The sequence below is a fragment of the Amblyomma americanum genome, chromosome 10 (genome assembly GCF_052857255.1).
Source record: "Amblyomma americanum isolate KBUSLIRL-KWMA chromosome 10, ASM5285725v1, whole genome shotgun sequence".
Classification (NCBI taxonomy): Eukaryota; Metazoa; Arthropoda; class Arachnida; order Ixodida; family Ixodidae; genus Amblyomma; species Amblyomma americanum.
This window is the reverse complement of record NC_135506.1, coordinates 49,251,794-49,275,802: the sequence shown is the minus strand read 5'-3', so window position 1 is coordinate 49,275,802 and position 24,009 is coordinate 49,251,794. Positions and strand designations below refer to the sequence as shown.

The 24,009-nt window shown below is 48.6% G+C and overlaps 2 protein-coding genes across 2 annotated transcripts; both read right to left on the bottom strand.

Annotated features, from left to right (window-relative positions):
- Positions 1-7,288: 7,288 nt before the first annotated feature.
- LOC144108273 (kelch domain-containing protein 3-like) lies at positions 7,289-8,380 on the bottom strand. The gene has a single exon (XM_077641543.1). The coding sequence runs from the start codon at positions 8,378-8,380 to the stop codon at positions 7,289-7,291; it is 1,092 nt and encodes a 363-aa protein (XP_077497669.1).
- A 3,689-nt stretch (positions 8,381-12,069) lies between these two features.
- Positions 12,070-13,161, bottom strand: LOC144108272 (kelch domain-containing protein 3-like). The gene has a single exon (XM_077641542.1). It carries the CDS (start codon positions 13,159-13,161, stop codon positions 12,070-12,072), a length of 1,092 nt encoding a protein of 363 aa, XP_077497668.1.
- Positions 13,162-24,009: the final 10,848 nt, after the last annotated feature.

Genomic DNA, 24,009 nt, shown 5'->3' with positions numbered 1-24,009 from the left:
GCAGTATCTGTCTCATATATCGTTGGACACCTCAACCGCGCCGTAAGGGAAAGGATAAAAGAGGGAGTGAAAGAAGAAAGGAAGAAGGAGGTGCCTACCTTGATCTTGAATAAATAAATACATATATTGCCATGACCGGGATTCGAACCCGCGGCGGCGCGGACAGGACAGCATCGCTGGTCACGAGAGAACTATGCTAACGCCGCAGCCACACTCTCGCGCATACATGACAAAATTACTTTTGGAAAGTAATTAAATTACGTTACTAATTACTTCCCTAGAAATCTCGCGAAAGCAATTAAATAACATTACGAATTACTGCACACAAAAAGCAATGACATTACAATTTCTTTTCAAAAGTAATGGAAATTAACTTTAAATCATTTTCTAGTTTCAACGCATAAAGTTGCGCATTGGTCATATAGTTCCTACAAAATTTTCTGATTTCTTTGTTTGCACCGCCACTGAGCTTCGAAGTGGGCGTCGGAAATTTTGCCCCTCCGAGGAAAGGTGGCCGTAGTCCATTGGAGATCCGCTTTGCTGCCGTAAATGAGGTCAACTTAATCGCAAAATTTGTATAACTCCTCGCATCACTCTTCAATCAGAAGTTCATCGTTCAGTGCGTAATATGGTCCCATCTTCTTATATTTAAAAAAAAATTTGTCGTCTGCGTAAACAGCGAGAGTGTATCAACAGCTTGTTCATCTTCTTATATTTAAAAAAATTGTCGTCTGCGTAAAGAGCGAGAGTGTATCAACAGCTTGTTCATCTTCTCATATTTAAAAAAATTATCGTCTGCGTAAACAGTGAGAGTATCAACAGCTTGTTCATCTTCTTATATTTAAAGAATTTGTCATCTGCGTAAACAGCGAGAGTGTATCAACAGCTTGTTCATCTTCTTATATTTAACAAATTTGTCGTCTGCGTAAACAGCGAGAGTGTATCAACAGCTTGTTCACGCTCATCGTCTCGGAAATGAGCCAGTTCTGCTGTTCTGGCAGACAAATTTCACGTCGCGGTGAAGCTGTCGCCTATGTTGCCGTTGAGCTAAAATTAGGGCTTCGAATCCTGCCACATCCTGCGAGTACTTCCCTCTATACTGCATGCTTCAAACATATATGAAGCATGCAGCCTAAAGGGAAGTGCGCAGTGCGTCGGTGTAATACGGCATGCCATGGTCATGGCATGCCGTATTATGGCATGGTGGCCCTGCGGATCGTCTATGTGTGCGACCGTACACGCAGTGCTGGAAGAGGCGTAGCTCAATCCTACAAACTATTCACCAAGGCTGCGCTGGTGCCTGCGCGCACACCGCTACTCGCCCGCGTGTGCCGGCCGCTTCGCTGGAGTACTAGCTATTGCTGGCCGCGCGTTTTTCTTGCGTTGTAGACACTTTGTAGGTAACCAGAAATTGAACAGGAAATACAGTAAACAGCTCCTCCAAGCACGGCACCTTTTTTCTCACAGATCGCGTATTTAGGGACACATTTTAGGCACGCTGTGGGAAATTATGCTACAGTTTCATCTAGTAGACATCGTTGAGCAAAAAAAAAAAAACCTCCACTACATTACTTGCTACAGTTATTGCGCCAAACTGTACTGTTTATAGTTCGTCAAGTTCATCCTTATCCTTAATATGAACAGCATGAGCTCCCTCGGTCATTCGAACAAGGACCTTATCCGTTGACATTCCAAGCGAACTTTCGACCTTTCTCTTTTGCTGCATCTTTCGCAGACCGCAGAAGCTCCCTGATGTGCTGAATAAAGTTTTCTAGGAAGAAAATACGTTGGGTGTCGTACCCGAGGGCATTCCTTTTCTTAAGCCACGTACTTACATGTCTAGTTTGGTTTTCGGGAGTTTAACGTCCCAAAGCGACTCAGGGTATGAGGGACGCCGTAGTGAAGGGCTCCGGAAATTTCACCCACCTAGAGTTCTTTAACGTGCACTGACATCGCACAGTACACGGGCCTCTAGAATTTCGCCTCCATCGAAATTCGACCGCCGCGGCCTGGATCGAACCCGCGTCTTTCGGGTCAGCAGCCAAGTGCCGTAACTAGTGAGCCACCGCGGCGGCGATTGACGGAAGAACTAAACTTACGTCAACTTCATCGTCACTGCGACTAGTCCGCGGGCCAGCGCTCTTGCATCTCATGTACTTGCAGGCCTTCTCTGCCGTCTCCTATTTATAAGTTTTCTTGCAAATCAGCACACTTCCCGAAGTGATACATGTATAAACACCCACTACACTTCATAGACTCTTCATCCTGTGCAGGCAGCTAGACGATAAGCAAGTGTCAGGCGTAGCGTATAAAAAAGGCAAGAAGGGGGCAAAAGCGAGACCAGCCAGGAGCTAGAGTGTTCTCTAAAGCAACTATTGACTAACCCTATTGCATGATTCTATGAGGCTGCAGCATGGCAGCAATGAGAGCAGTGGAAGCGGCGACAGCATTCATAAAACCACAGCAGTACAATGGGAAAGCCCAGAATTACTAACCTGCAACAGCAGAGTTCAAGGATTAGACGCGCTTCCAGATGCGACCGCCGCTGCCAAATGACCGCCAACAGGGAAACGCCCCAAGTTGCGATGCGTTGAACGGCGCATGCGCAGATAGGGTCCGTGACAGTCGCTTGGCGAGAAGCAGAGTTAAGCCGAGCCTCTGGACTTAACTGACAATAAGGGTGGCCACAGGAAAGCGGTAGACCCGAATATGCAAAGTTAAGGTCGAAGAAAGCACGGCTCCTATGTGACAACTGCAACTGCAGAGTTCAAGGATCAGACGTGCTTGCAGATGCCGCAGCCGCCGCATCTGGAACCCATTGAATTCAGAACTTTCAGATTGCGAGCACGCAGCCCATAGTTCAGAAATTGTATTGTATTGTACAATTGTATACTAATGGGCAGATGTGTTGTTAGAAAGGAGGAGAAAAATAAAAAAAAATCAATTAGAAGGAAATAAAAAAGCTTTCGCACTCGAAGCACGTAAGCCACCCTAAGTGCCAAGTTGTGGCAACTATTACCGAAGTTATCTTTGCACAGCATATCGATGTCTTCAGCTTTAGGACTTTGGTGTCTTGCGAAGGTGTGAGCTCTCTTATCTGAAGTGACAAATAATTCCCGCAGACAGTTTAGCATATTTTTTTTTGTTTTCATCTACGCACGGGTCAATTTTTTTTGCACAATATCGATAAGCTCAGAGGTTCAGAAAACGCATCCGGCACGCCTTTCTGCCTTTCTTCTTTCACTCCCTCCTTTATCCCTTCCCTTGCAGCTCGGTTCAGGTGTACAACGATATATGAGACAGATACTGCGCCATACCCTTTCCCCAAAACCAATGTCATCGTCCACGTTGGTTTCATATGTGGATGTTCATAACGGTAGGCGGACCAATTACGGCTTGAGTGGAGGTTTCTCGAATTAGCCGGGACGGAAGTTGCGGCTCATAATAATAATAATAATAATAATAATAATAATAATAATAATAATAATAATAATAATAATAATAATAATAATAATAATAATAATAATAATAATAATAATAATAATAATAATAATAATAATAATAATAATAATAATAATAAATTTATTTCTGCCTCAAAGGTATATGGACAGAGGAGCTGCAGAAAAAGCTGTAAAAAATACAGCTTGACAAAGCCGCAGCCCCCATTTTTACAGGCAACAGTAGAAGACAAACAAACAACGACTCAACTTCAGGTGTCGTATAAAACGAAACAAAAGAACAAAAATGTAATTCTATACATCGCAAGAGCACTTCAAGCGTACTGAGTAAACACAGGGATAAAAAGATTGTTATTACATATCACACTCTCATACATAAAATATGAGATACAGAAGCAAAGCCTTATTTTGGCACAGCTGAGGATGAAAATTGTTCGTAGCTACCTTCTATATACATCCTACGCAATACCTTATGAATACAGGTGAATAAGTCAAAATGTGCAGATGTATAAGCGTTCAGAAGGGAAGGGAGTGTGAATTGGAAACGTTCTTGCCCGGAGTTTAGGCGTGCTGTTGGCACCATCCATTGTTCGGGTTGTCTGAAAGGGTAATTTGTGGTTTTCTCTTGCAAGTTTGCCAATCGTCGAATATGGTTGGTACCATTTTTTATTTCTGTTTTTTTTAACAAATGCTCAACCGGTATCGATATAATTCATAGATTTGGACCACACCGGCTGCAAGAAAGAGACCTTTGCTGGGTGACCCATAGCTAACATTGAAGGCGTAGCGAAGGGCCCTTTTCTGCAACATGTGTATTTTGCGAAGACAAGAATGTGTTGCAGTTCCCCATACAAGATGACAATAATTTACGTGAGAATAAAAAAGTGCGTTATAAAGAGTTAGTTTGAGTGACGTCGGAAGAATGTGCCGTGTGCAACCAATAATGCCCACTACTCTAGCCAGTTGTTTGACAACGTGAGCTACATGGTGTTCCCATGACATGGTTGAAGAAAATATAACTCCAAGGCATTTAAAATAATTAACTATTTCTATAGGTCGAGAATTATATAGAATATAACTGTGAATAGAAACCGGCTTATCGCCAATGAAACCCGGTATCGGCGTTGGTCAGCGGCGGTGGTCCATAAAATGAGAGATGATGTCACTGTTTTATATAAAAAAAAGAATTCTGGCGAAGATGCGGGGAATTGAACCCATGGCTTTCAGATTGCGAGCACGCAACAGATTGCACAACACAGCGTTGCTTTTGCCGAGCGAAGGCGAACCAAGCATTTGCGTTTTTTTGCCACCGTTTGCCAAGAGTAGGTGCCTCATTATAAATGAAGGGATAAACTAAGAAATAAATTGAAAATAAGCATTTAAAATGTGCTCTCGCCTTAAAAGCACAAAAGCGGTGTCAAGTGTTCTCAGTAATTTTTGGCAAAGCTGTGGCAGCTATCCCCGAAGTATCTTAGCACGGCATATCTGAGGTCTGCAGTTTACAGGACATTGTTGTCTGATGACGGTGTTTTGATTTTCGCACGGGACATTGTTTTCTGATGACGGTGTAAGCACTCTCGACAGACGTGACAAATACTTTGCCGCTGACAGTTTAGCCTGCTTTTATTCTTTTTGATTTGCGCACGGGTCAATCCTTTTGCAAAGGACTGGCATATTCAGATGTGCAGAAAACACATTAGGCATGCCTATTCATTTCCCATTCTTGTTTACTTTGTGCGAGATCTGCCGAATAAAACGGATTACGCAACTGTTCACCAGATGACGCGGCTCACTTGTACTCTCAGTATCCTCATTCTTACCCGATTGTTGTAGGTTGTTTTCTCGTTTTTCGAAGCATTCCTTCAGCCACAGACGCCACAAACAACTCAGGTTACCCGGCATACGTCTAATTTGTAGTGCTAGGCGTCCTTGAATCATGTGATAACATGTATTTATTCGCCAATTCACAAGACAATTCTTGCTAATGCTTAGCTTTACAAGCTTGGTATGCACTCAGGCAGCAGTTTTTTTTCGATAAATACAGACTTCATTTTTCTAATAATCAGATTTGTTTGAGCTATAACACTGGCGCAAAACGGAACTTCTACCAGCTGTATCACAGCGAAAATATCTATAGTCACTTTATTATCTACTGGATGCACCTACCATATTTACCACGGAAATTATCACAACTTTTCTGCAAGTTCAGTTCCTTCTATCAGGTGCAGAAGCAGCGGTCGAAGCTAAACGATTACTCTTCAAGGAGTACTGAAGCTACTTCCATGAACCACAGGAGGTGCCACTAATTGAATCTTCACGCCCACTGCGATAAGCGTCGAAAGACCTTGGATTATCAATCTGCGCAGATCCGTCCTTATCGACGCGCTTCTCTCAAGTTGATGCAATGTTTGCTGCACGCGAAGCGCTCCACGGCGTGAAAATTCCTGTCATAATTCGTCACGCAAATTTACAACCGGCCAACGGATCAGGGGCTCCCATATCTCAGATGTAGGTAACTATTTAGCATATATGCAAACACATCAGGGAGTGTTCGGCGACCGGCGGCTAGACTGGTTGATACATATTTAGTGGAAGACACTTCGCAAGAACGAACAAACACGAATGCAATTGTGCGAAACAGGCGCCGTGTCTTATATTTTTTTAGCACAGTGCTTTATTTTTTGTTATTCATTGCCTTTCCGCATACCATTCTTTATACACAGCTATTTCCACTTGGCTGGTGCGGAAAAGTAGCGGGCTTATTTATGCCCGCCACATCGTGCTCTACGTTGCCTGCCGTTAAGGAAGCCGTGCATGTTTTGGCGGTCAGAGATGCGGCTCACAACCGTCAAGCATGTTTTTATCGTTACACATGAAAACTTTCCTTATTCATTTGACGATTGCGATGCGAATTATTGCTCTGTCACTAAAAGGAAGATCACCGCTACGTCGATTACGATGGCTGAAGAACGATCGAGTTGCCAACCTCAAAGCTGGAAACGAAAAAAAATAATTTATTTTCCTTTGTGAGCAGGAAGCTCACGCGAAAACGCGTTTATTAAATTCAAGATATTTATTTTCCAAGATGACTCGACTCCGAACTTCCGAACTACCGTACATGATAGTGGGACCAATGCGGTCCCAGCACGTGCTTCCTAACCATATCAGCGCCACATAAAACGTGAATGATCAAATTCCTACGGTGTCCAGCATGATGTCAATGCCACCCGTGTTCTCAAAGTAAATATCAGCCAGTGCTTGTACCGCCAGTAAAATATTGTGCGAAAAACATTCCAGTGTTTCCAAAGGACGTTTTTCTGCAGCGCTTCTTTTACTAGGCCCCTGTACCCTCCTCCTTTTAAATACCTTACCTTCCCCTCTTTTAATGCCATAGCAAAAGCCTAACCGGAAAAGAAATGCAGCATTGGTGATAAAGGTAGCCAATATATATGCCGGAGGGAAGTGGCGGCAACAGAGCAGATAATTCACACTGACTGAAAGGAAGTGACGTTACCACGCAGGAAATGACGTCAGTTATGGTAAATAAAGCAACCGCTTTTAATTCTTTCCTATTACCAAACATAAAATGTAATTAGGTGCACCTGTTCCTATTTTCTTCATCTGTTTTTCATGTAGCCCAGCGACGCATCGATCTCGACCGCCGGGGCACTAATATCTGTGCCGTAAAACTAGTTACATTGGGGCGATGGTTTAGCCGAAGAAATAATTGATTGCCAGCTCAAGCAGCGACGTCGTAACCGTGGTCCATGGATCGGTCTAACGGCTTTAGCCACCGCAGTCGCAACATCAACCCGTAGAATGCGATGGAGTTAGTTGCTGTCGTCACCCTTCATGGCCCTGATCTGCTTCTCGATGATAGGGGGCAGGAGGCCATACTCAACACGCGAATCTGCGATAGCCACAAGGCACAGAGTCTGCAATGTGGGCTCAAAGTCCAACACGTGAAGTTTCGTGAACGCAAGTTCGGCGAGTCGGTAGAACGGAAACAACTCCCGATTTGCTCCAGTGGCCTGGCCTCCTCGGATCGGCTTCGAACCGACGCCACCAATAATAAACACCCTGTTTCCAATCACACAGCAGGCATGGCAACCATGGGCCCAAGGACCGGACCGCTTCGGCCTCACTCGCGTCCAAAAAGACTTTTCTGGATCGTACTTGTGCAGGTCCGCATATTGGATACCCATGTGGCGGCTGTAACCTCCAAAGATGTACATCTCTCCTTTGTACACAAAGGAAGTGTGGTGGGCTCGACACTCAGGGGCCATCCCTTCTACGTGCAGGCGGACCCATGTGCAGGTGACTGTGTCCAGATAACGGACGCAGTAGTTGTGGGCCAACAAATCATGCTCCACCATGCCGCCCCAAACGTAAATGCGACTCCCGATGGCCGAAGTCGAGTGATAAATGAGGCCCGTTGGAGCGTCTCCAGTGGCGGGGACGCGATGCCACTTCAAGGCATCCAGGTCAAGGAAGTACACGTGCTCTGAGGAACCTTCCGGATATCCACCGATGATGTACATACGGTGGCCCACAGTGCATGCTGAGTGCCAGCCTGTTCTCGGCACGTCACCGCTCATCTCGAGGAAGGTCCATGTAAGGGTGCTAGCATCGAAACGGGAAAGGCTGCTGCTCAAGAGAGGTCTGTCGCAGATCGAGCCGCTGTACACGTACGCATAGTCGCCATAGGCTACGACGTTGCAGCCGAAGAACGTCAACTGCCTTCCGCCGGAGGGCACGTGCGTCTTCACAAGGTGCCATTCGTAGGACAGGGAGTTGAAAATGTACACGTCGATGAAGTCCTTTTCTTCGTGGCTTAAGTAGAAGGAGTAGATGTTGTTGCCAATGGCGACAGCATGCTGGTTGACGGCTCTTGGAACGCACTTCAGGTTCGCAGTCCACATTTGGGAGGGAAAAATAATCTAGCTCTGGAGAGATACCGGGCCTCCGCTTTCAGCCTAAATTTCTGGGGTACAGTGAGTGATTCGAAATTCGGGTTTGAGAATCAAAGGTGACAGACTCGCGTTGACATCACAAGTGGAAATTGTGTTAGAAAACTTTACGCATAAATACTATTCCTCCGAGAACATATCCCGCATGCCTCATAACATACATGAACGAAGAAACAAAGAACGAAAGAAAGAAAGAAAGAAGGGAGAGCGGAATGAATACTTATCGGATAGCGCACGCCCACTTTCCCACAGGCTTGCATCTCGCTCTAACAGACCAATCTCGCGCGCAGTCATCATTTCAGAAGCCTATAGCTTGCACGTGCGCCTGCTTGCTTGCAGGTATGGAAGGCTTCTACGACTCCCAGCGCAAGTTGATCCTTTGGCGATGTAGCTCAACTCTGTTGTCCAAAAAGGCATCGCATATAGTTGCATGCTTTACTTTGTGTGGCCAGATTAAACAAAACGGAGCTTTCCGAAAACATTTCATGCTCTCCAAGGTGTTCGTTTAGGCGTCTCCTCGTTTGGCCCACATAAACAGGCGCTACAAGAGTGATATACTATATAAAGCTCTAACGAACTCCAACACTGCCCTTAATGTATACTCTGTTGTGTGACGCCTTCCTAGCCGTGTCATCGTCCGCGTTGGTTTCATATGTGGATGTTCATAACGGTAGGCGGACCAATTACGGCTTGAGTGGAGGTTTCTCGAATTAGCCGGGACGGAAGTTGTGGCTCATCGCCAATGAAACCCGGCATCGGCGTTGGTCAGCGGCGGTGGTCCATAAAATGAGAGATGATGTCACTGTTTTATAAAAAAAAGAATTCTGGCGAAGATGCGGGGAATTGAATCCATGGCTTTCAGATTGCGAGCACGCGACAGATTGCACAACACAGCGTTGCTTTTGCCGAGCGAAGGCGAACCAAGCATTTGCGTTTTTTTGCCACCGTATGCCAAGAGTAGGTGCCTCATTATAAATGAAGGGCAAAACTAAGAAATAAATTGAAAATAAGCATTTAAAATGTGCTCTCGCCTTAAAAGCACAAAAGCGGTGTCAAGTGTTCTCAGTAATTTTTGGCAAAGCTGTGGCAGCTATCCCCGAAATATCTTAGCACAGCATATCTGAGGTCTGCAGTTTACAGGACATTGTTGTCTGATGACGGTGTTTTGATTTTCGCACGGGACATTGTTTTCTGATGACGGTGTAAGCACTCTCGACAGACGTGACAAATACTTTGCCGCTGACAGTTTAGCCTGCTTTTATTGTTTTGATTTGCGCACGGGTCAATCCTTTTGCAAAGGACTGGCATATTCAGATGTGCAGAAAACACATTAGGCATGCCTATTCATTTCCCATTCTTGTTTAGTTTGTGCGAGATCTGCCGAATAAAACGGATTACGCAACTGTTCACCAGATGACGCGGCTCACTTGTACTCTCAGTATCCTCATTCTTGCCCGATTGTTGTAGGTTTTTTTATCGTTTTTCGAAGCATTCCTTCAGCCACAGACGCCACAAACAACTCAGGTTACCTGCACCAGGCATACGTCTAATTTGTAGTGCTAGGCGTCCTTGAATCATGTGATAACATATATTTCTTCGCCAATTCACAAGACAATTCTTGCTAATGCTTAGCTTTACAAGCTTGGTATGCACTCAGGCAGCAGTTTTTTTTTTTGATAAACACAGACTTCATTTTTCTAATAATCAGATTTGTTTGAGCTATAAAACTGGCGCAAAACGGAACTTCTAACAGCTGTATCACAGCGAAAATATCTATAGTCACTTTATTATCTACCGGATGCACCTACCATATTTACCACGGAAATTATCACTGAACTTTTCTGCAAGTTCAGTTCCTTCTATCAGGTGCAGAAGCAGCGGTCGAAGCTAAACGATTGCTCTTCAAGGAGTACTGAAGCTACTTCCATGAACCACAGGAGGTGCCACTAATTGAATCTTCACGCCCACTGCGATAAGCGTCGAAAGACCTTGGATTATCAATCTGCGCAGATCCGTCCTTATCGACGCGCTTCTCTCAAGTTGATGCAATTTTTGCTGCACGCGAAGCCCTCCGTGGCGTGAAAATTGCTGTCATAATTCGCGACGCAGCTTTACAACCGGCCAACGGATCAAGGGCGCCCATATCTCACATCCAGGTAACTGTATAGCATATATGCAAACACATCAGGGAGTGTTCGGCGACCGGCGGCTAGACTGGTTGATACATATTTAGTGGAAGACACTTCACAAGAACGAACAAACACGAATGAATTTGTGCGAAACAGGCGCCGTGTCTGGTACCTTTTTTTTTTCACGGCGTTTTACCGTTTGTTAGTCATTTCTTTTCCGTGTTCTATTTATGCACAGCTGTTTTCGCTGGTCAGGACAGGTAGCGCGTATGCCCGCCACTTCGTGCTCTACGCCGCTTGTGGTTTAGCAAGCCGTGCATGTTTTGGGCGGTCAGCGCTGCGAGCCAGTATCGTCAAGCATGTTTTTCACGTTGCACACGAAAACGTACGTTATTCATTTGACGATTGCGATGCGAATTAGTGCTCTGTCAAGAAAAGGAAGATCACAGCTGCGTGGATTGCGATGGCTAAAGAACAATCGAGTCGCTCACCTCAAAGATGGAAACATGATTATTTCATTTTGTGCTAAGGTGAGCAGGAAGCTCGCAGAAAAGAGCAATTTCTTAATTCAACATTTTTATTTTTCAAGGTGGCTCGACTCCCAGCTTAATTTCGAACTACCGCACATGATACTTTGACCAGTGCGGTCCCAACACATGGAGCTGTCATTCCTGTGCTTCCGAACGATACCAGTGCATTATCCAACGTGGTTAAACTAACTCCAACGTCGTCCAGCATGATGCCAACTTCACCAGTGCAGTTCTAGTTAATATTGGCGAGTGGTTTTAGCACCAGGAAACACCAGTGTGAAAAAGTTTCTGGTTTTTGCAATAATAACTTTCCTCCTCGCGAGCTTTTTTGCTTTCCCGTCACTGCGCTTCCTCTGTTCGGCACTTGTACCCTCTTCCTATCGATCACCTTCGTGGTGCTTGTGGTTTATGGCGATTGACGTTCCAAAGCGACCCAGGCAACGAGGGACAACCTGTCCTTGCATTTTTAATGACATACCAATGTCCTCTACAGACGAATGCCACCTTGCCACGAATGCAAAGGCGAATGGCAAATGCCGTACCGGGAAAGAAACACTCATTGGTCATAAGAAGTAACCAATTTGCCGGAGGAAGCGACGCCAACAGAGCGGGTAATTCCCATTGGCTGAGAGGGAGTTACGTTACCAGGCAGGAAGTGGCGTCACTTATGGAAGAGTAGTGACGTCACTTATGGAAGAGGCATCAAGAGCCTCTTATGCTTTCGTATTACCAAACATAAAAGGTAATTTGGTGTGCCCGTTCCTCTTCACCTGTATTCTGTGGAAGCCCTGGGGCGCATCGGTCTCGGCAGCCGGAGCACTAAATATTCTTGCTGTAAACTGAGTTAGATTGGGACGGTGGTTTGGCCGAAAAAATAATTCATAGCAAGCTCAAGAAGCGACGTTGTAACCGTTGTCCATGGATCGGTCTAACGGCTTTAGCCACCGCAGTTGCAACATCAACCCGTCGAATGCGATGGGAGTTAGTTGCGGTCGTCGCCCTTCATGGCCCTGATCTGCTTCTCGATGATACGGGGCAGGACGCCGTACGCAACACGCGAATCTGCGATAGCCACAAGGCACAGAGTCCGCAGTGTGGGCTGAAAGTCCAACACGCAAAGATCCGTCAACTCCTCTTCGCCGAGTCGGTTGGGCGAAACAAACTCCCGATCTGCTCCACTGGCCTGTTCTCTTCGGGTCGTCTTCGAACGGAGGCCGCGAAAAATAAACACCCTGTTTCCAATCATGCAGCAGGCATGGAGCTTTCGGGCACAAGGGCCGGACCGCTTCGGCCTCACTTGCGTCCAACAAGACATTTCTGGATCGTACTTGTGCAGGTCCCCAAATAGGATGCCCAGCTTCCTGTTGTAACCTCCGAAAATGTACATCTCTCCATTGTACACGAAGGAAGTATGGCTGAAACGAGATATTGGGGCTATCCCTTCTACGTGCGGGCGGACCCATGTGCAGGTGACTGTGTCCAGATAACGGACGGAGTCACTGTAGGCAAACAAATCATGCTGCACCGTGCCGCCCCAAACGTAAATGCGACTCCCGATGGCCGAGGTCGAGTGCAAAGCGAGGCCCGTTGGAGCGTCTCCAGTGGCGGGGACGCGATGCCACTTCAAGGCATTCAGGTCAAGGAAGTGCACGTGCTCCGAGGAACCTCCCGGATATCCACCGATGATGTACATACGGTGGCCCACCGTGCATGCTGAGTGCCAGCGTATTCTCGGCACGTCACCGCTCATCTCGTGGAATCTCCATGCCAGGGTGTTGGCACTGAAGCGGAAAATGCTGGCGCCCAAGTCGTGTTTGTGGGGGACCCAGGCGCCGCACACGTACGCGCAATCGCCATAGGCTACAACGGTGGAGACTAAGAACCTCAACCGCCTTCCGCCGGAGGGCATGGCCGTCTTCAAAAGGCGCCATTTGTAGGACAGGGAGTTGAAAACGTACACGTCGATGAAGCCCTCTTCTCCGTGGCTAAAGTCGAAGGAGTAGATCTTGTTGCTGATGGCGACAGCATGGTGGCTGACGGCTCTTGGAACGCCCTTCAGGTTCGCAGTCCACATTTGGGAGTGATAAACAATCTCGCTCCGAAGGGATGTCGGGCCTCCGCTTTCAGCAGAAGTTACTGCGGTACAGAGAGTGATTCGAAATTCGGGTTTGACATTCAGAGAACACGACAGACTTGCGTTGAAATCACAAGTGGAATTTGTGCTAGAAAACTTCACGCTTAAGTTCTATTCCTCCGGGAAGTATCCCGCATGCGTCATAACCGAAAGAAAGACAGAAGGAAAGAAAGACCAGAATCAATACTTATCGGAAGGGGCACGCCCATTTTGCTACAGGCTTGCATCTCGCTGTAACAGGCCAATATCACGCGTAGTTATCATTTCAAAAGCCTAAGTTGCACGTGCGCCTGCTTGCCTGTAGATATGCAAGGGTTCTGCGACTCCCACCACAGTCCTTGCGGCTATGGAACACAATTAACTGTGTTGTGAAAAAAAGGCAGCGCAGATTGTTGTAATCTTTACAGCGTGTCATGACATTTAACGAAAATTCCAGGAAATTTTCATGGTCCCCAGAGTTCTCTGTTTGTGCGCCGCCCCTTTTCGTCCACATAAATAATTCTAGAAGACAATCTATTCGATTTGGAGCTCTCAAACATCACATATGTACTGTATTGTGCGACGCAATTCACATCTCTCCTAGTTGTGCCATCTTCAAACTTGGTTTCACAAACCTGGGGATCTTGCTCAGGTTGTTTGAGGGCAATTACAATGCTCTGAATTTACGGGCTGCCTTCTTTCGGCTGTGGAAAATCTTGCGAATATATGGCTCCACCGCCTTTGTTATCCATCTTATCACGCGTGTCCTTTTGAACCACTTTCTTCTTCATGTACTTCAATCGTATTGAGCTTTCAGATACAGGTGACACTTTCGGGGAATTTATCTGCTATGCATCGAAACCATTGTGCTCAGAAGCTTGTTCCGACTGTGTGTGTTGCGAGTGCGATAGCGTGTATGGATTAGATATGTGTATACCAACCGCCGCATCGAGCGTATGTCTTTTCATGGCGCTGCAGCAGAGCCACCGGAGAATGACTGGTGCGCGAAAGTTTTCTCCACCCGTTGCTGGGCATGCGTAAAACGGACCCGCTACGATTTCTTTTGTTACGGCTGTTGCATTTGGGTTGCAAGCCCCAAGGGTAGCGTTGGCCTGGCGGCCTGGGGCAAAGCAGGAAACATCCGAAGGTCCCGGCAAAGGATGAGTCGACTGGCAACAGAACAACTTGTTTATTCTGGCATCGCAAAAGAGCAGCCGGTCAGGGCGACCACGTTACTCGCAGGAAGAAATCGAAGTCTCTCTCGGCGTCAGGGGCAGCGGCGTCTTATACCCTCGGAGTCGAGGGCAAGAGGGAACGGCTTGGGAAGAGTCATCCGATACGGCGACGCTTGAACATGTTCAGGCGTGACGGGCGCGTCCGCCAGGCCGGCGCCGGTCAGACCTCCTCGCCTCCCAGTTGGAGAGCTCCTCTCCCCGGCTGCCGCGCTTTGACAAGCGTGCGCACCAACATGCACACACACACACACGCACGCACGACGACACGTGGCACAGAAACCTGCCTGGACGCGCTTGGCGGGAGGCGTTGCGGCAGCGATGAACGAAGCCGCGGCGTCCGTTGCATCCGCGCCGGCTATACCGCGCGCCGTAGGCGAGACGTAACAGACCGCCCCGCCGGGAGAAGGAGATCCCGATGGTCAGGGGACTGCATCCGCTGTCCAGAGGGATGTCGCTCGATGAGGCTCGTAATCGAAACCGGTCGTCCCTCGACGTTGCTTGAGCGCAGCGCACAGAGAAGGCCTCGTTCTCGGGTTCAGGATCACATAGGACACTGCAAAGTCACTTCGGGAGAGTTGCCATTTTTGTGCTCGTTCCCAGCAAGCGTTAGAACTACGCCGAAACGCAACCGCTCAGTCAGCAAGCACGAGACAACCCTCACTAAGCTCTGCCAGGCTCTTTCCCCTTTTATACTACTGCCTAGTTCCTTACAGTAGTCAAGCAGCACTCAGAACGCGTCCACAAATTGGAAAATTGCACTAGAAAGCACATAATCACTTAGAAACACTAAACAAAAGCAATATGTTAAAAATCCTGCCTCAGGAAGAAAACATCAGTAACAAACAACTTTGAGGCGGATTCCCACGTTAGGGGCTTCGACTTAAGCCATCGGCGTTACCGTTGAGACTCCCCTTTTTGTAACGCACCTCAAAGGAATATTGTTGCAAAGCCAGGCTCCAGCGCAGGAGGCGGCCATTTTTGGGAGAGATGGTCTGCAGCCATTGGAGAGGGCAGTGATCCGTCTCAATGATAAACCTCGAGCCGGCTAGGTAGCATGACAATTTCTGAACGGCCCACACGAGACACGCACACTCTTTCTCGGTGGCGCTGTACGCCTGCTCACGACAGGTCAGCTTACGACTAGCATACAGGACGGGGTGTTCCACTTCTCCATTGTCCCTTTGGCACAGTACAACGCCCATGCCTCGCTCACTAGCATCGCACTGAACAACGAACCCTTTCGTGTAGTCTGGCGATCGTAGCACAGGCTGGCTTGTTAGGGCGCTCTTTAGGGCGCTAAAAGCTCTTTCCTTTGTCTCGCTCCAGACGACTGTTTGGGGCTCTGTTTTTCTTAGAGCATCCGTCAGGGGAGCCGCGATATCGGAGTACCTGGGGATGTACCTCTGATAGTAGCCGGCGACACCTAAGAACGACCGAATATCGGTCTTCGTGCGCGGTTGCGGGAAGTCTCGCACAGCGGCCACCTTTATTTCAGAGGGGCGGCGACGACCCTGCCCAATCACGTGACCGAGGTAGACAACCTCGGCCTGTGCTAATTGGCACTTGGGAGCCTTGATTGTCAAGCCCGCTTCGCGCAGGCGGGTTAGCACTGCCCGCAAGTGTGCCATATGCTCAGACCAGGATGCAGAAAATATCGCTACGTCGTCTAAATACGGTAAAGCGAATTCTTCCTGTCCCCGCAACACTTTGTCCATGAGGCTTGAAAAGCAGTATGGCGCGTTTTTCAAACCAAAACTCAAAACTTTAGGACGGAATGTTCCCATTGGTGAAATGAACGCCGCATACCTACTAGCCTCTTCTGTAAGTGGAACCTGCCAATAACCCCTGACAAGATCTAGGGTGGAAATAAACTGAGCGCTACTAACTTTCTCAAGGCGCTCCTCGATGTTAGGGATCGGATAAATTTGATCCTTAGTGATGGAATTAAGCCTGCGGTAGTCGACGCAAGGACGAGGTTCCTTGCCCGGTACCTCAACTAAAATCAAGGGGGAGGTATAATCACTCTCACCCGCCTCAATAACACCGAGCTGTAGCATTTTCTTTACCTCAGCCTCCATAATATCGCGCTGGCGGGGTGACACCCGGTACGCCTTGGATCGTACTGGCTCTGGGGAGGTAAGTTCTATATCATGCGTAAGGACAGAAGTCCTACCAGGCCTCTCAGAGAACTGACCTTGAAACTCTTGTAAGAGTTGGTGTAGTTCGGTTTTCTGCTCAGGCGACAGCGGTGCTTTAATGATTAAGTCACTAATGACCTGATCAGTGTCTTCCCTGTTCGTCACTGAGCCTAGTCCCGGAAGCTCGACCGGAAGCTCTTCGGGAACGTTTACCATCATACACACCACTGCTTCCCGTTGTCTATAGGGTTTGAGCAGATTACAGTGGTAAACTTGCTGTGCTTTCCGCTTTCCTGGCAGACTCACCACGTAGTTAACATCCGACAGTTTTTGAACAATCCGTGCTGGGCCCTCCCACTGCACGTCGAGTTTGTTTTTTAGCGATGTGCGCAATACCATTACCTCATCGCCCACCTCAAAACGACGGGCCCTGGCTGTCCGATCATAATAAACCTTGGCCCTCTGCTGGGCCTTTGCCATTGCTTCACCTGACAACTCCTGTGCCCTTCTTAAGCGTTCGAGGAGACTAAGCACGTACTCGACCACGACTGGGTCGTCGCCCCTGCCTTCCCACGAGTCTCGAAGCATGCGAAGCGGAGACCGCAGCGAGCGACCGTACACCAGCTCAGCTGGCGAAAACCCCGTAGCCGCATGCGGCGCGGTCCTTAATGCAAACATCACCCCAGGCAGACACAGCTCCCAATCACTTTGTTGCTCAAAACACAATGCTCTCAACACGCGCTTCATGACGGAGTGGAGCTTCTCGACGGAATTCGACTGTGGGTGGTACACTGAGCTGTGTAACAGCTTTACCCCACACCTTTCGAGAAAGGCTGTCGTCAAAGCGCTGGTAAACACTGTGCCCTGATCTGACTGGATTTCCGCAGGAAAACCAACTCGCGCAAATATGGACAGTAGTGCATTGACTATCTCAACTGAGCTGAGTTCTTTAAGCGGCACTGCTTCAGGGAACTTTGTCGCTGGGCAGATCACAGTCAAAATGTGTCTGTACCCCGTGGCTGTTACCGGCAGAGGTCCCACTGTATCAATAACGAGCCGTCTAAAAGGCTCCGTAATGATAGGCACCAACTTCAACGGCGCCCTCGATTTGTCCCCTGGTTTGCCAACCCGCTGACAGGTGTCACGTGTCCTCACAAAGGTTTCTACGTCACGAAAACACCCTGGCCAATAGTACTCTTGCAAGAGACGGTCCTTAGTCTTCTTAACTCCTAGGTGTCCGGACCACGAACCGCCATGCGACAAGCGCAACAGATCCTGACGGTAGCACTGAGGCACGATCAGCTGATCGAATTCGACTCCCCTGCGGTCTAGATACTTCCGGTACAAGACCCCACCTCTTTCCACAAAACGAACATTTTTCTTGGCGATACCTTCCTTGACATTGCAGCGCATGTTTTCTAGGCTGCCATCCTTTTTTTGCTCGGCTATCAAAGCCGACCGGCTGACTTTTAGCAACCTATTAAGTCCATCGGACGTAGGCGCGATGAGCAAATCTGCAGATAGCTCTTCTAACTTTCCCGTGTCGGGCGTTTCCTCTTCAGTACTTGGTGCCTTCAGCGCTACAGGCTCAATTTTATTCAGTTCGGACGTGCTCTGAATATCAGCTTGCTGCGCCTCCGACCCTTTCTCATTGCTCGACAACGTCGGCCCCGCAACTACCGCCTTTGCAGCGAGCTCCCGAACTCTCGATCTGGTTAAGGCCTGAACGCTAGCCTCACCAAACAAAAGACCCTTCTCGCGCAGGAGGTGATCGGACCGGTTCGAAAATAGGTACGGGTACTGGGGGGGCAGCATAGATGACACTGCTGCCTCCGTCTCAATTGCTCCGAAAGGTCCTTCAATGAGCACTTTTGCTACGGGCAGACACACGCTGTGAGCTTCCACGGCTTGCTTGATCCATGCGCACTCGCCCGTGAACATATCGGGTTCTACGTAAGAGGGGTGAACTACATCCATTGTAGCTGCGGAATCACGAAGCACTCGGCACTCTTTCCCGTTCACGAGGAAGTCTCGCATGTAAGGCTCGAGAAGCTTCATGTTCTCGTCAGTGCTGCATAATGACAAAAACACGACTTTTGTTTTTGTTTCTGGACACTGCGCCGAAAAGTGACCCGGCTTCTGGCACGTATAACACACGCGCGCTTGCCTCGCCTCGAACCGCTTTCTGCGTTCGGCTTCGGCTGCCGCCGTCTCCTTACGTTCGGTCGGACTGCTTTCACTCGCATCCGCACTACGCGTGTCCCCCCTTGCTCTCATGGGTGTGAACTTCGGCCTCTCAGACTTGGAGCCAAATTCACCCTTTTGACCGTCCTTAGCTCCGCGAGCCCGACGCGTCACAAACTCCTCGGCTAGCTCGGCGGCTTTAGCCACTGTACTAACGTCTGGCCTATCCAAGACCCAGTACCGCACGTTCTCAGGTAACCGACTATAAAACTGTTCCAGCCCGAAACACTGCAGAATTTTCTCGTGGTCACCAAACGCTTTCTCTTCTTTGAGCCACTCCTGCATGTTTGACATAAGCCTGTAGGCAAACTCTGTATATGACTCATTTCTGCCTTTTTCATTTTCCCGAAACTTCCGACGGAACGCCTCCGCTGACAGCCTGTACTTTTTTAGCAGACTTGATTTCACTTGGTCGAAATCCTCTGCCTCCTCTCTCTTCAAGCGAGCGACTACGTCGGCCGCCTCGCCGGGTAACAAAGTGAGCAAGCGCTGTGGCCACGTTTCCCGAGAGAACCCCTGCTTCTCGCACGTTCGCTCAAAGTTAACCAGGAACAAACCAATGTCCTCTCCAAGCTTAAACGGCCGCATCAGGTCAGTCATTTTGAACGATACCCGTTCTCCTGCACCGTGTGCCTGACTTCCATTACGAGCGCGTTCCATCTCTACCTCGAGACGCTTCATTTCCAAAGCGCGCTCTTCTTTCTCTTTATCTTTTTGATCTTTACGTTCGCGCTCGTCTTTCTCTTTTTGCTCTTTACGCTCGCGCTCCTCTTTTTGCTCCCTCTCCTCAATGGTCTCAAGGCATTCCGACAGCTCGTCATCCTCAGCCTCCAACTCAAGAATAGCCCTTAGCAGTTCTGGTTTTCTGAGTTTGTCTGAGACATCCAGACCCAACTCTCTTGCAAGCTCCAGCAATTTCGGTTTGCGCAACGACTTCAAATCCATGGCTGCTCCGAATGCTGCTTTCTCTACTGCCTACTATTGTCTTGCCGCAAACTAACCCGGCAGCAACGACAACCACAATTACCAGCTCTGTTTCTGACACTAACAAAAGCCTGGCAAAACTCAGAAGAAGAAAGTCCCGCACTCACCAAACCTCGCAGCCAAGAATTCAGCGCAGTCGTTCCGCTGCAGGCAACCAGTCATCACACAGGGCTCGTTGCACTGCTCCCGGATGGTCGTTGAGCTGCTCAGCATACAGTTGACCGCATATCTTCGCTGCTGGCCTCCGTTGTCGGGATCTCACCGCTGGCAACCAGTTGTTGCATTTGGGTTGCAAGCCCCAAGGGTAGCGTTGGCCTGGCGGCCTGGGGCAAAGCAGGAAACATCCGAAGGTCCCGGCAAAGGATGAGTCGACTGGCAACAGAACAACTTGTTTATTCTGGCATCGCAAAAGAGCAGCCGGTCAGGGCGACCACGTTACTCGCAGGAAGAAATCGAAGTCTCTCTCGGCGTCAGGGGCAGCGGCGTCTTATACCCTCGGAGTCGAGGGCAAGAGGGAACGGCTTGGGAAGAGTCATCCGATACGGCGACGCTTGAACATGTTCAGGCGTGACGGGCGCGTCCGCCAGGCCGGCGCCGGTCAGACCTCCTCGCCTCCCAGTTGGAGAGCTCCTCTCCCCGGCTGCCGCGCTTTGACAAGCGTGCGCACCAACATGCACACACACACACACGCACGCACGACGACACGTGGCACAGAAACCTGCCTGGACGCGCTTGGCGGGAGGCGTTGCGGCAGCGATGAACGAAGCCGCGGCGTCCGTTGCATCCGCGCCGGCTATACCGCGCGCCGTAGGCGAGACGTAACACGGCATAGTTTAGAGCGAGAAAATGCCCCAAAGAAAAAAGAAAGCACCGGAGGTAAAAAAATAACGCTCCTGTTTTGTCGCTGCGAAAAACTTGGAAATGCTTGTTACGGATATCGTTTTTCGTCTTCTTGTACCGACGGGATTCTTTCATCTCCAAGATAATCCGAGGAGCAGACCAATATATAAATATGCGAAAAAAACTTGGAAATGCTTGTTACGGATATCGTTTTTCGTCTTCTTGTACCGACGGGATTCTTTCATCTCCAAGATAATCCGAGGAGCAGACCAATATATAAATATATATATATTTATTTTTTACAGATACCTTACAGGCCTCCGGAGAGGCATTGTGTAAGGGGGGTCAAATACAGAAGTTTGTGCAAAATAGGTTAGAAATAAAGAAAACATAGTAAAGTACAGCAAAACACAAAAAACAGGTGAGTTCGGATACGATTTCGCAATTCACAAAAAGAGATAAAAGTAGAAAACAACTACGCGTCATGTAACAAAAATAGGGGAAATGCACAAAAAGTTATACATTAAATTTTAAAGGAGAAAGGTGTGAAGAAGACGACGCGAATTAACCGAAGAATAAAGAAGAGGAAGAAGAAGCATTCGGTGAGGTGGAGGGAGATGATTGGTGGAGAAGAGAAGAAGACGACGACAAGGCTTACGTAAACTAACACCGAGGCTATAAAATGGCGAGTGAGAGCGAGGCCCGGGAGGGAACAGCAGAGAAGCGGAGGCTCCGGCGGGTCAGGACATCCCCCTCCCCACATCCCCTTTCCCCATCCCCGCTCCAAGCTGTGCCCCCGCGATATTGGTGGCAGAAATCGAGCACATTCCCCCCACATAGCCACAACAAGAAGAAGAAGGCACACATCAGCTGGAAGAGAGCGACGCCGGCTACTGCTCCGGTGAGCTCGCGTTCTACGGCAACGCACCATGGACTTCCTGCCGTGCCTGAGCCCGTTCGGGGGCGTCAACAGAGGACGCTGCCACCTGCTACGGCCAGGGGTGTCTCCAGCGCTGTTGCCACCCATCCAAGTGGTGTCCCCAACGCCAACAACACCGACATCATCTCCACGGGTGCTTGGACCTGGAGCTTGTACGACGCAACCAGCGACGCCAGCCCAAGCGCGTCGAACGCCGCCTGCGACGCCGCCTACTGGATCCATTCAACGCTGCAGCCACACCGAACCAACCGTGAGCACGAACACCGACCGCTAATAGTAGAACACTAGTAGTAGAGGCTAGTAGCAGTGTGCCCGGGTCGTGTGTATTTATAGTCTTTGTGTTTTGTGTTAGTTTTGTGGTCTAGTGTGTGTGCCACGTAGGGTGTATTAAATGTGCGTTTGTGTGGGTACCCCCGTCGCCTAGTCCATTCTTTCGGTCCGAGTGTTCTCCGGAGAGATCCGTGACAGTTATACAAAAGCAAAACAGTATATCAGGCATACATGAGGAAAGCCGCGCATCAACAGAACAAAGAGGCTGAGCAGCTGAAAACGAAGTTATATGAATCGTGACTACATAAATGACATGCTAAGCGTTATCAATGACCTGCTGTTTGCGAAAGGCGTCATGATTACCCTGTAGGGCGATGCAGTCCGGAAGATCGTTCCAGAGGCGGATGGCACGCGGGAGTGATGAGAAGTTGAAAGCATGAGTGCTGCCGTAAATGCGAGCATAGCTGTAGTTAATATGTATTCTTTGTGATAAGTAGGATGGACGTTGTAGATGTGCTGGCGGTGAATCAGTGCATGGCATGGAGGTATTTGTGAAAGATAGATAAAAGGGCAATGTCACGACGAATTTGCAACGGATAGAGCGAAATTTCGATCTTTAGTTGGGATACACTGGAATGATAACTGTAATTTTGCGAAATGAAACGACAGGTGACCAGATGGATGAAGCGTACTCTAGCTGCGGTCTGACAAAAGTAATGTAGGCTTGTTTACGCACGTGAGGGGCAGGGCATTTCAGGTTACGGCGGAGGAAACCCAGTGACCGGGAAGCATTAGCGAAAATGGTGTTTGAGTTCAGCCCAAGAACGGTTTGGTGAAAGATGGACGCCTAGATACATAAGACCGTTTACAGCGCGCAGTTCTTCCGTTTGAGACCAGATGGCGCCACAGACGCGCTCGGAACACGGCGCCATTACGGACCTCGTAAGTCGCCGGAGTGTACGCCTCGATGCAGTAATGGAAATATCGCGGGTGGCTGCCGAAGTGTTCTTTCTGCGAAGATGGGGAAAGGCAGAGGAAATACGTGCTTTATTGTGGATTGCAAGAATTGCGACAGAGAGTTAAAGGTGCAGGATGCGATCGTTTGCGAGCCTCACGGAACCGAACTGCACAAGGAAGGACTGCCCCTGTTCGCGCCCGTTTGCCATGCATCATTTCCGAACGGGCGAACGCGACAAACACGTCCGCCAGTGCTAGATGGCCAATATAGAAAGAAAGGTTACGATCTTGGAAAATCTGCGAGGGTAAGTGCGCAACATTGCTTCATGCTCAAAGTGTTCCGCCACCGAAACCGTCACTTCGTGCTTTCAGTTGCTGTGCAGTTGCGCCTACGTGTGTAGTGAGGCCCCATTGCTCGTAAGTTAAGGTGTTCGGCAATTGTAGTAACAGCAGCGCCGGAGGCCAGATCAGGTACGGAAAAGAAGGACGACTTATGCTCCTACATGCCGCTACTGTAGATCGTGCGCTGCACAGCCGTACGAACGGATAACGCTTACCGTCCGTGTATTGTATGCCGTCTTGGTGCTACTCTTGAACTTCGCTCCAAGTAGAGCGCTTTTCGTGGACCAGATTCGGAATACAGCATTTGCGTTACGGCTGCTGGGCTGGATGATTGCCACTTCCTCGCGGTCCATGCGAGACAGCCACTAAAAGTTACCGCCAGGCCAGCGCTCAGAGAGAAGCTGATTACTTACCACCAACGAGACCTCGAGCATTTTCATGTCCGCGTATCGAGAGTGGAGCGTACCGCAATTTCATATGTGAGACACATAATTATGAACTTCGTGTAGTGTGAATGCGTTGCTGTGCGCGTTATAACAATTATATCGCGGAATCCTTCGAAACGATTGCGCGCCAGATTGTGAAGGCTGCTTGATGAATGGTACTGCTATACACGGTAGTTAACATTTGTGTGTCTATTTATTTTTGTCACCTTTGTGTGCTTAACAAACCAATAGAAAATATTTTCGGTTTCCTAAACACCGTTAACAGGCTGCAAACAAATGCGTACGATGTGCATGCGAGCGTTTTAGAGCGGTGTCTGCGTGCATGTACAGAATACTACAACGACCTGCGCTGCCGCAGAAGCATTAAACCTTGCCGTTTAAGATAACAACAATAAAAAAAAAACATTCAGCAA